This window comes from Xyrauchen texanus, chromosome 25 (assembly GCF_025860055.1).
Source record: "Xyrauchen texanus isolate HMW12.3.18 chromosome 25, RBS_HiC_50CHRs, whole genome shotgun sequence".
Taxonomy (NCBI): domain Eukaryota; kingdom Metazoa; phylum Chordata; class Actinopteri; order Cypriniformes; family Catostomidae; genus Xyrauchen; species Xyrauchen texanus.
This window is the reverse complement of record NC_068300.1, coordinates 33,157,072-33,169,648: the sequence shown is the minus strand read 5'-3', so window position 1 is coordinate 33,169,648 and position 12,577 is coordinate 33,157,072. Positions and strand designations below refer to the sequence as shown.

The 12,577-nt window shown below is 37.0% G+C and overlaps 1 protein-coding gene across 2 annotated transcripts in view; it reads left to right on the top strand.

The window, feature by feature from the left end:
* The window catches only part of LOC127619189 (rho GTPase-activating protein 39-like), a 122,184-nt gene that overhangs the window by 51 nt on the left and 109,556 nt on the right, over positions 1 to 12,577 (top strand). The window contains exon 1 of one of the 2 annotated variants that reach the window (XM_052091986.1): positions 1 to 93. This exon is cut by the window's left edge and continues 51 nt beyond it. In XM_052091986.1, coding sequence (XP_051947946.1) covers positions 80 to 93 — 14 coding nt within the window. In that variant the 5' untranslated portion in view covers positions 1 to 79. The remainder of the gene's footprint in view (positions 94 to 12,577) is intronic. The other variant, XM_052091989.1, reaches the window with a different exon arrangement.

Sequence of the window (12,577 nt, the reverse complement as noted above, 5' to 3'; positions counted from 1 at the left end):
CATAGAACAAGCTGTGGAGTTCTGACAGAGGGCAAATCTCACTGCTTTCACCTCCATTCTTCCATACAATGTGAGGATCATGGCTGAAAGAAGGTACGAGTTGTGAATACAATTTTACAGTTGCACAATGCAGTATGGCTCAGGTAACTTTGAAACTGAAGCTACTGAATGTTTTGTTTAGTGTTGCGAGGGCTTGTGGGACGGGTCTGAATGTCACGTTACGGGGATGTTTTGGATTAAATGAAGTACAGACGCCACTGTAACTAAATCATATGATACTAGTGCTAATAAACTTCCATAAGTGTGTTTTAAAATGATCTGCACGGGATGTGGTGTTCAAACAGAAATGTTTGCATGGTCAAAGTTCACTGAAAACTGATTTTCAAGCTTTACACTGATGTAAACTTGTATATATTTACATTTAAATAAACGTTTAGATTCGTTATGTCTGGGTGCGTAATAAGATTCTTCACAACCATCAAACGACATTTTGACTGCATAATAACTACAATAAACTATAAATGTATGATGCCGATGATGTATTTATTACTGGGTCAGATCTCGTCAGATCAGCATATTGATGAACAGATGCGATGCGGTTGACGCGGCCGGTCCAGTGTCGTCTTCCAGGTGTCATCATTAATAGGATGGATTTTGACATGTTTTATTTATCATGCCGCAAAGCCATATCCATGTGCATTCTCAGAAGACCTCCTGTGATGCCAGGACAAGCACTGACAGGTTTTCTGAACCATTCAAATGTTCACAATGCCATATGGTTGCAACTAGTTTTACTAGTGACTAAAAGTTTGACCACTTTTTGACAAGTTTGACCAAACATAAGTTCAGTTTAAAAATAAAGGGAGTAATCTTCGGTTATTATTTACGTATTTTTCTCTTTCTTATGTGGAACACAAAAGAGTTAGGGCGCGTTCACACCGAACTTGTTTCTGCATCCATCTGTGTTGTTTTTTAATTGTTTTTCTATGTAGACACATAGAGCTGTTCGGGTTGTTGTCCAAAAACCCAGAAGATAATTAGCCATGAGCTACCTCAGGATTTTCCTATGGGTGTTTATAATGTTTTTCTTCAACTTATGAGTAAAATAAGGTCTGTGGTAATCATATCGTTTTGTTCTACGACATAAATTACACTGTTATACCTCAAATGTGAATTTTGGAGCCATATTAAATTGCATAATTAAAAAAACAAAAACAAAAAAAACACAGCAGCTTCAAAATTGAGGTTTTGAGGTATGACTGTGTGTAATTTATGTCGTAGAACAAAGCATATCATCAAGTAATGTTTACCACAGACCTTATTTAACTCTTAAAAACCCCATTATAGTCCCCTAATCCTGAGGGAATTCTCTTCCGGGTTTGTTTACAAATTGACATCATGGCACTACAGCTCTATTGTGCTGCATCTTGCTGTATTATTAGTGTCTCGTGTCGGAGTGCCACATTTTTTAGATGTCTAAAGTGTTAAAAACTGGATCTCGACGAGACACCTGCATTCTGTTATATATATATATCGCAAGTACAGTGTAAACAGACCTACATGCCCTGGATGAATGTTTTTACTGTTGTGCCACATTCTGTGAAATGACCAAAAAACCACTGTAGTCCATATGACTTCTGTGCTATATCAGGGTTCTAAAGCCATCCAAAGCCATAGTGTTGTGTGAGGAAAGGGACGAAATGTAAATATTCAAATATGACACATCAAGATTCGGCTGTTGATTTAACTTGAAAATTCTGTGCAATTAATTATCCTTCCCGGATGCCAATGAGGAATATTCCTTGAAAATAAGCATGGAGTACCACCTATTTTCTCCATGGGGCAGTAAGCGAAACTCAAACAGACAGAGAACAAACCACACTTACCAAGAGCAGACAACACAAGACGAGAACTCGTTCTTGCCTACAAACACATCTTGATGGAGTGCAGGCAGGGATCTCAAGACGTGTTTTTCTAAGTTTCAAACTTTGTTTAATTTGACACAGAGACCTAAAAAAAGTATGATGCAAAGCAACCGAAATACTCCAAAAGCATCCATCTGATGCAGGTGTACATTGACACATCCTTAAACAAGCCCTTATAATAAATCTCAGACTGATGGACAAATACAATTGCAAAATGGATTGTTGTGAACTGTAGGCCAATGAACCCTAGTCAAGATGCATCTCACCAGGTTTGACATCAATGACCATCGTTCATGAGACATGCAAGAACCAACGACGTTTGTCAGAAAATGACAAAATGTTCATTTTCGGGTGTAATATTCCTTAAAACTAGGATTTGATACAATGCATTAAAAGCATATCACCTTATCCCTATGTTCACGGTTGGATTTGCATTGTTGAATTTGATAGTATCGTTTGAAACAGAATACATTTATTGGTGTTACACATTACTGTACCATGTTTTTGCTGTTTACCCTGCCAACAGATGGATATTTCCCATCACCAAGAAAGAAAGGAGTCAACAGTCATACCATATCAGCTCAGTGTTGATATAGCTGTGTTAAGCTCACTTTGTAGTTGCTTGAAAAAAATGATGGCACTGTTATTGGTCTGTGGTAAAGCCTTAATTACTAGTTTCTTCTTTGGATCTTCACAGATGTAATTACAAATTGGTCTGGCACTGCTATACCAACCGAGGAACCCAAAACAAATGCCTCATCCCTGATGGAAACATCAAGCTGTTTTCTCTGGTTCTGGCCTCTATAAAGATGTCTTGGCTTTTTATTCTCCAGACTTTATTGATTAATATGTGCATTGTGAATTACTTGGATGTTTAGAAGTAAATCTTTTGAACAGATGTTGCTTATGTCCGTGATTGTATGCTTTAAATGTTAATATGGAACAGCAGAGAAATTGTTAAAATTAAACGTGGGACAGATCTGATGGAAAATGAGTTTATGGGTGTGCGTGTGTGTTGTGTGTGTGTGTGTGTGTGTGTAGCCAATCTTGGCTCAGTTATAACTATGTCAGTGTAGGGTTTGCGACTGTGTGAGGGATGATGATATAAGTTGGCCACCTCCATTCACTTGTTGTGTTATAGTTGCTCTTCAGTAAAATCTCCAAAAATGCAAAGCTGCTTCTTCCCATGAAGTCTTCCTGCCAGCCCGTTTATGAAACAGAGCTCTAATTCCAATGTGTTCTGCTTTAGAACACTTTCAACAGCACATTTGGGAGCTTTGTGTCTTTTCCAGAAAACTGGCAAGGTGTGGTTTGCAATGCCAAGAACACATCTCTTGCTTATATAACCAAATCAGGCAAAAACTGAATATTTGCTTTCTCTTTTGTTTGATTTGGCTCGATGTTCATCTGATAAGTGTTTATTTGTTATATTGTGTGCTTGCTTTCGCTGTAATCCACTTAAAAATGGACAACTGCTTTCAAACTAGAGCTTTGGTGCTTACCTGAGTCCGAATGATGTCAGAGTTTGGTTGATTTGGTTGGTGTGAAAACAAATGTTTGAACTTGGGTGTGGAAGTAAATTCCTATTAATGTTGCACAATTACTAGCATCTCAGCATGCTCCCAGTCACATGTATTATAGTATAAGATAGGGGTATCACAATATTCTTACATTTTTGGTCGATAACAATATACTTACTCCCTGTACGACACGTTTCTAGTGGAATACCATTTTAACTGGTATATTGCCCACCACCTGAGTTACATTTATTCTGTTACATATACTTGAGTAAGTTTTTTGGAAGAAAATACTTTGACTAGATTTAAAAGTGGATACTTTTTACTCTCACAATTTTTTTTTTACTTTTACTTCTTTACCATTGGTGGCGTTCCTGTTGTTACATTACTGGGTTTCATTTTATTTCATGTGTAATTTCAAATTTGTTTTGTCACTCAAGCGGATTCTATCACTGCTGCAGCATCATGCTCTTCTAACTAAGTGAAATGCTTTCTTCGCTCTGCACAATGAAAAAGGAATTGTTTTCGTTATGCAATGCCTATGAAACTATCGAAGCTACTTTGGACTGATTAACTATATAAATCCATGTAAACATCCAAGTTAAGTGTAAATGCCTTTTGCTCTACAGAAAGTGTGATTGACAACTGGAGCATGAACAGACAGCATTTCTTCCAGTGCACAGCGATGGGCATGAAGCAGTCCTATGGCGAATAATACATATGTTAATATAAAGAGTAAACACATTTTATCTAATGTACATTATTGTATTTATTTGTTATACTTTAGTATCTTTAAACTCTAATACAAGATGGGTAGCGTTTCTGGACGCATAGTGCCCTCATCCGATCCGACCAAATTATCATAAACTACATGTTATAACAGAATATTTAAATCATCCACAGAATTATCATTTCCACTGTGTGCAGTCTCCTGAGATAAATAAAATCATTTATAATAATATTATTTAGTAAATAAAGAATTCTTCAGATTAATGTAAAAATTCTGTATAAATATACATACATAGGCCTACATTTTAAAATGTATGTTTTGCCTCTCTATATGTTATTATGTTATTTTAATCCAGTAATGATTTGTCAAAAAGTAATTTAATACATTCAGCATGAAATAAAACATTGCAGGAGTGAAGGAAGCAATGAACTCTCAACTCATACATCTTCCCCACGGTGGATTATGGGCAATTAACTGTTGTCGTTGACACCCAAAATAGTGCACTATATAGTGGATAGGGGGCGGTTTCGCAGACACAGCGATGGTTCCGCGACTGGGGTTGGTGTCCTACACAGGCTGTGTACTCTGCGTTTAGAGAGCGGTGGTACTGCTATTCAGAACTAATGATCTAAATTCTTTCGACACTGAAAACTGTAACTACACTGAAATAAGAACACAAGCAGGACTTTAAAAACTATGAAATAGCAAAAGTAGGCATTAATAAAACATGATCTTGCTTTGTTTATATTTCAGCATTATATATAATGTCTCTGTGGGACATTTTCACGTTTTCACCATAATAATTACTAGAAATGTTTCCAAAACTCTCTTATTGACAAATTCATCCAGATCTGACAAGAGCCCTTAAAGGGATAGTTCACCCAAAAAGGAAAATACCCTCATCATTTACTCACCCTCATGCCATCACAAATGTGTATAACTTTCTTTCATCTGCTGAACACAAATGAAGATTTTTAGACTAATTTCTCAGCTGTTTTGGTCCATGAAATGCAAATGAATGGGTGCCAACATTTTAAAGCTAAAAAAAAAAAAAATCACATTAGTCAGCATAAAAGTAATCCATAAGACTCTAGTGGTTAAATAAATATCTACAGAAGTGATGTGAAAGGTGTGGATGAGAAACAAATCACTTTCACATTCTTCTTCTTGTTTTTTTGGTGATTCACTTCTCTGCATATCACCCCATGCTGGGCAGGGAGAAGAATGTCTAGCCAAAAAAATTACAAATATTGATTTGTTTATCACCCACACATAGGGCTGGATGATATGGCCAAAATTGATATCACAATATATTTCTTAATTTTGGTCGATACGGTATAATTCCAATATCGATATGAACAATATAAAAGCCTTAGAAAAACTGCCAAGAACACAAAGGATGTCTGTACCTAAAAACGTCTGAAAAATGTATTTGCCAAGTCTATGAAACCTCCTCCTATAAAACTATATAATATATAAGAAATAAAAACTGTACAAATAAATGTATGTTCACCTTTTATTTGCACTTAGCCTTCATACAAACAATAAATGTCAAATAAACATAAAACATATGTCAATATTAATATTTTTAACTTGAAACTACAACATAGGTTGATTGTCTTTATAGATTGAAACAAAGGTTCTTCAGCTAGGATAAAGAATATTAAAGTGCTCAGAGTTGCTGCAGAAAACAGAAAAAAAGAATGAGCAACATCACAAACTTGCTGGGGCATTAAAAACCACACTGTGTATTGTAAAAAAATCGAATGATATACTGTATACTTCAAATATCTGTAAGACCCGTTTTTAAATACAAACAGGCCAAAAAAATGAATTTTTAATTCAGAAACATTTTGAGTCCCCCCTCCCTTGCACCACAGTGGTTTGGTCCACTGCCTGCTTTCCCCCTTTACGTCAACTACACACACAAGTTCGGTGGAGTTCGAATGCTTTGTTAATTGTGGAACAATATGATGTTATGTGGCAGATCAGTGGGATGGCTGCAGTTGAATATCTAAGTAAGAGACCCCTCTGTCCCCGATGAAACCTAAAATATTATGGAGGACGCAAGATAATTTTATAATAATTAGGGATGCATCGATGTATCGGCCAAACATCGGTATCGGCCGATATTCACCTTGTTGACAGATATCTGCCTATCGGCAAATATGATGTCATTCACTGATAGCCATGGCCGATGTTTATCTGTTTATATGTCTTGGTTATTTGCGGTCGAATTAAACATTGTTTCATAAATTTGTATGATTGAATTTGTGGTCATTCAAAGATAGGGCTGAAAGACTTAAAAACAGCTTTCTATGTTTCACTGGCACAAAAGTGGGATTAAATAACAGAAAAAACAAAATAAACAAACAAAAAATAAAATCGGTATCGGCCATATTGTTATTTTAAACATCGGTATCGGCCCAGAATTTCACAATCGGTGCATCCCTAATAATTATAATATGACCGCGTGGTGAAATAAGTCTTCTGTGTACTCTGTTGTTTTTGGCTCTGTTGTTTGTGTCCCTTTCAAAAATTGCCATGTCATGCACATAGCCAATTGTGTTCTGCTATTTCTGCTCAGCTTGAATACAATGAACTGACGGCTGCACCCTGAATGTTAGTCAGTGGCAAATGCTGTAATGTAGCCTAAATGTGTTTAAAAATCATATCACCGTTAGTGAAAAAAATTATATTGTGATACATATTGATATTGAATTATTGTACAGCCCTACCCACACCTATCATATCACTTTTGAAGATATGTATTTAACTACTGGAGTCTTATGGATTACTTATATGCTGCCTTTTTGTGCTTTTGGAGCATCAAAATGTTGGCACCCATTCACTTGCATTGTACTGACCTACAGAGCTGAAATATTCTTCTAAAAATCTCAATTTGTGTTCTGCAGAAGAAAGGAAGTCATACATATCTGGGATTCATGAGGGTGAACTATTTCTTTAAAGTGATAGCTCAGCCATAAATTAATATTCTAATATATAATATTAATTTCCCTACTCTCATGTTGTTCCAAACCTATATGATCTTCTGTATTCTGTGGAACACAAAATATGTTAGACAGAATGTTAGGGACTGACAGTCGCGGTAACCATTCACTTTCAAAATATAGAGGAAAAAAACACATTCGTTGAAAGTAAATAGTGACTCAGGCAAACATTCTGTCTAATATCTCCTTATTGTGTTGCATGGAAGAAAGAAAGTCATACGGATTTGAAACAACATGATGGTGAATGATGACAGAATATACATTAATAATAATAATAATGATAATTCTGTAATACATGTTAAATGTGTATTATGTAATGGAATATAGGGGAGTAAATGTCTATTATGTAATTTGTGAAAGTAACGAGTTACTCACTACTTGAGTACTCTTTTAATCTGATTCTTTTTACTCTTACTCAAGTAATTATTTATGTTAGTACTTTTACTTCTACTTGAGTAAATACATTTTTTAAAGTAATTGTACTTTTACTTGAGTACAGTTTTTGGATTCTCTACCCACCTCTGCCCACCACTAGTATAGCCTAATGCATGAATTGCTGTCAAAAGTGTAGATCGCATTCATCAAATATCTTTTAATGCATCCTCGGACGACAAACACAAGTGCCATTATGTGCTTATACATTTTGGTGGTAAATCCAAAGGGAAAAAACATGAATACAACTGTTGCTATTAATAATGGTGGTACTCACGTTAATGGCTTAAACGTTCTGTGGTACATTTGGGAAAAGTGCAATTTGAAAAGATATCAGCAGGGGTAGGGTGTGGAATCGAACTCAGAGTTCAGTCCAAGCAATCGAACAAAGTGTTAAAACACTGTGAGAGGAAAAAGAAAAGAAAAAGCTGTAACGAAAACAACCTAACTACTCTTTGGTTGCCAGTAAAATAGTGTTTGTATGTGTGCTTATAGCAGTTTTAGATTTATAAGCGGCTTTATAGATAACGGATTCAGCCAGCATAGATAACTATTCTGTTCTTTTTTACTGCTTTCTGTCAAAAAAATGTATCATAAAAGACTCTCTGTCCATTAAATAGCCATCATAAATTAATGAAGAGGACTGCTGAGAATCACTTAAACAACATTAACGTATATCACCCATTCAATCTCTGTGTGTCTCTTTGTGTAGGTGGGTTTGAGAAAAATTGCCTTTACTTCACACTAAATTTGAAAACAGAAACGCATATGCTCCTTGAGTCAACGTTTAAAAGCAGCATTCCCAGTGTAGGTGGGTATCTGCTGAATATTAACCCAAGACCACTGAAGTGAAAGCATTTACCCTGGAGTGGCTGTCATTAAATGCACAGTAGGGCATGTCTGCGGCTGTCTGAAAATAACTCGCTACCCCCACTGAGATGATAGGAAACTGAGCCCGGTAGCACTCAAAATCAATCCCTGCTCTCACTCTGGTCTCTTTTTGTTTTACTAGTCAGTTAGTGTTTTCAAAACTTAATAAACGCAGGCCTGTTTAAGGCCATTAATTAAAAAAAACCCTCTTAGAATAAAGGGGCCGAATGGGCCGCCATAAGCTGAAACTACCCGCATTATGCAGAACTTGCCAAAAAACGGTGCCGCTATATGCCAAAGGGGGCAGCAATATGCAGAACAACTTTTGGGCCAGTTTCAATGTAAAATCCCCAGCCGATTTCACTTCCCTGTCCGCACCTTTCCCTGACCGACAAGTATACCTATGTGAGACTATTTGGAAAAACATTACATTATGGAAGTATAAATACATTGCAAATGCTCCATAGTTTTGTTTTCAGGTGCTTGCTATGCTCAAATAAAACATATAAAAATATAAGCTCATATAAAAACAGAGTGTGTAGGTTTGATTTGTTGCTTTGACTCTTCAAGAGGCACCAGCAATGTTTTGTGTGAGTTAAACTGTTTCAACTTCTTGCCTTGATTCTTTCCAGTGCATAACCATCCATAACCACAAGAAACAGACTGTTAGGGACATTAGCACTAGACCATCTCTCCCTTTTAGCCTTCAGAGGTCTCTGTGTTTTGGGAGATACCAGTAATGTAGATACCAATCAGCAGCGCCAATTCTCTTTTTTGATTCAGAGAAATTTACCACATGTTCCTTTCTGTGGCTGGTTTGGGGATTTCAACAGGGGGACAACACACACACACACACACACACACACACACACACACACACACACACACACACACACACACACACACACACACACACACACACACACCTGCCCCAGAGGCTCATCTCCATGGTTTAGTCTTTTTAAACTCCTTCTAAGTCTGTATTGGAAAGCTTCAAGTAATGAGAGTGGCAGAAATCAAGGGTGTTTTTTTTCTCTCTTGATGAACTTGAGGATTTTGCATTTCACATACTTCTGCATTAGTCAATGCCACATTTTTTTTTTTTACTATAAGCAGTGTACTTACACGAATAATGCAATGAGACTGCAAGAAGACATGCTTGCTCTAACGATAAAAACAAAGTGCTTTTCCAACGGGTTGTCAGGCTTGAACAGAATAGTGCAAGTAAACACTCATGGTCGAATCATTTTTTGTGGTAGTCAACATTATGCCACTAATGCTGTCAATTGAGCTTAACTTGTATTGAACCTCGAATATTCCTTTTAAGACTTCCCCCATCTGTACTAATACACTTTTCCGAATCCTGTCACACAAACACCCTGGCTCGCCAAAACACCCACACTTGTCCTCTGAGCCACCCCTTACACCCGTCCAGACCCTCAGCAAACACACTGCAGTTCCTCATTAATCTGATAAGAGTGGTCATGACCTGCAAGGGATTGTGGGCCAGTCCATCCTGAGGTGTGTGTGTGTGTGTGTGTGTGTGTGTGTGAGCGTGTATTTATCACTTTGTGGGGACCAAATGTCCCCATAAGGATAGTAAAACCCAAAATGTTTGACCTTGTGGGGACATTTTGTCGGTCCCCATGAGGAAAACAGCTTATAAATCATACTAAATTATGTTTTTTGAAAATGTAAAAATGCAGAATGTTTTCTGTGAGGGTTAGGTTTAGGGGTAGGGTTAGGTTTAGGGATAGAATATAAAGTTTGTACAGTATAAAAACCATTATGTCTATGGAAAGTCCCCATAAAACATGGAAACACAACATGTGTGTGTGTGTGTGTGTGTGTGTGTGTGTGTGTGTGTGTGTGTGTGTGTGTGTGTGTGTGTGTGTGTGTGTGAGCGTGTATTTATCACTTTGTGGGGACCAAATGTCCCCATAAGGATAGTAAAATCCGAAATTTTTGACCTTGTGGGGACATTTTGTCGGTCCCCATGAGGAAAACAGCTTATAAATCATACTAAATTATGTTTTTTGAAAATGTAAAAATGCAGAATGTTTTCTGTGAGGGTTAGGTTTAGGGGTAGAGTTAGGATTAGGGGATAGAATATAAAGTTTGTACAGTATAAAAACCATTATGTCTATGGAAAGTCCCCATAAAACATGGAAACACAACGTGTGTGTGTGTGTGTGTGTGTGTGTGTGTGTGTGTGTGAGTTTTAGTGTGCCGGGTGTTGTGTTCAAGCACTTTGCTAAGAAATGAGGCAACAGATTATGCGCTTGATTGTTTTTTATTTTGTGATGTTTTTCCATGCTTATAGGTGAAGGGTGTAATTTTTTTAGCCACTAGAATCACCATATAGAATTTGCAAGGATAATCAATGTTTTTAGGCAGGTTTTCAGATAGCAAACTCGCGCCATTAATCAATCCAGTATTGCTTTGTCGGGCTGGTTGGGATTCTCAACCAAACAGAGCAATTTTTTATAGCAATGAACCACAGTGTTGCAATTTTCATGGAAATCAACCTACAAATGGCTTACTTAGTTGTTGCATATTAAGCTAGGAAATTAGAAAGTATTTTATCATTGGAAATAAGTAGACACTTAACCTTCAAAATTAGCTTGAGGCATTAGCCATACTGTGTTCCAACTAGTGAGATTTAACATCTTTAACTAAAACTTGTACTAGTCAATGGAGAGCACTTTTCTTCCACAGTCGATACTAACATCCTACAGATTCCCACTCAAATAATATCACTTGGATGAATGGATGAATTGACATCTCCTTGGCAACCATTGCACTTGCATTATAATTGCAAGTAGAAGTGTGGAGCTGAAACGTTCATCTGCAAGGTATTGTGATACAATATTTGCTGTGTAAATATGTCACTAGTGGTATCTTATCCAATCAGTGACCAATTCTGACCAGGTGCATGATAAATGGAATGGTGATGTCATAGAGAAAGTCATGGGAACTTGCCCCTGAGCAAATGAATTAGGTCATACATGTGCTTCCAGTGTAAATTTTTCTTTTTAAAGGGGTCATGACATGGTTTTTTTTATTGTATTATTATGTTCCCTTAGGTGCAATTATAGTATTAATATATTTTTTTTTAAGAAAAACTTTTAAAATCTAGTGATTTATGACCTTTTCCCACCCTGTTTCTCATCCTCTGATTCAAACAGTCTGTTTTGGGGGCGTTTTCCATTTAAGACTTCAGTGTTAACGCTCACTGTTATGATTGGCTAACGCCAGTGCCTATGTATCAATTATTGACGCTTCCAGCCAGAACAATAGGCAAGTAAACTAAGTAAAAACACTGTGATTATTCATAATGAATGAAATTGCGCTTTAAAAAGTAGTTTAAAGTTTAAAATAGATTACTTACAGTTTACGCCGCCGTTGTTCCCAGAATAGTCGGCACGGACTTATCTTTGAGCAACAGTTTTCTGGCAAAGCCAGCATCATATTGAGATTTGTTCTCAAAACAGTCATCCTTAAAATGTACAGAACAAACACTTAAGTTAACACTGCCGTGACTGGGACGTCCGCAAAAAATAAACTGCATCCATTTTTCCCTGACGCCTGGATCTTTCGGCAGCTTATTCAGAGGTTTTGTTTGACCACAGCCAGGAACAGCACATCTGTGTGGCATCGTAATTTTCCTGTGCACAAGTAGTCTCTGTCAGAGCTCGCTGTCCATCGACTGAACACTTGTGAGGCGACGGCGATACTGTAAATGAGCGTAGTCTTGCGCTTAAAGCGTAGTTATCTTGTGCTGGAGGCGGTCATATGCAAACGCTGTTACGCCACTTCTAACCGACACGCCACTTCTAACCATGAATCCAGAACGAGCTGTATTTTGAGCTTGATTAAATAAATGATTCGCTTAGAATGGGGAGGACGTCTTAAAATATTAAACTTGCAGGACGTTTTAATGATACAAAGACCTCTTATATACCAAAAGATCAAGGCAAATTTGGTTTCTCATGTCATGACCCCTTTAAAACCTTAAACATTTTGCTAATAGTGTGTAATAATGGGTATAGATGATATGACGTTACACCGGTCATGATGTGTCCAACTGTG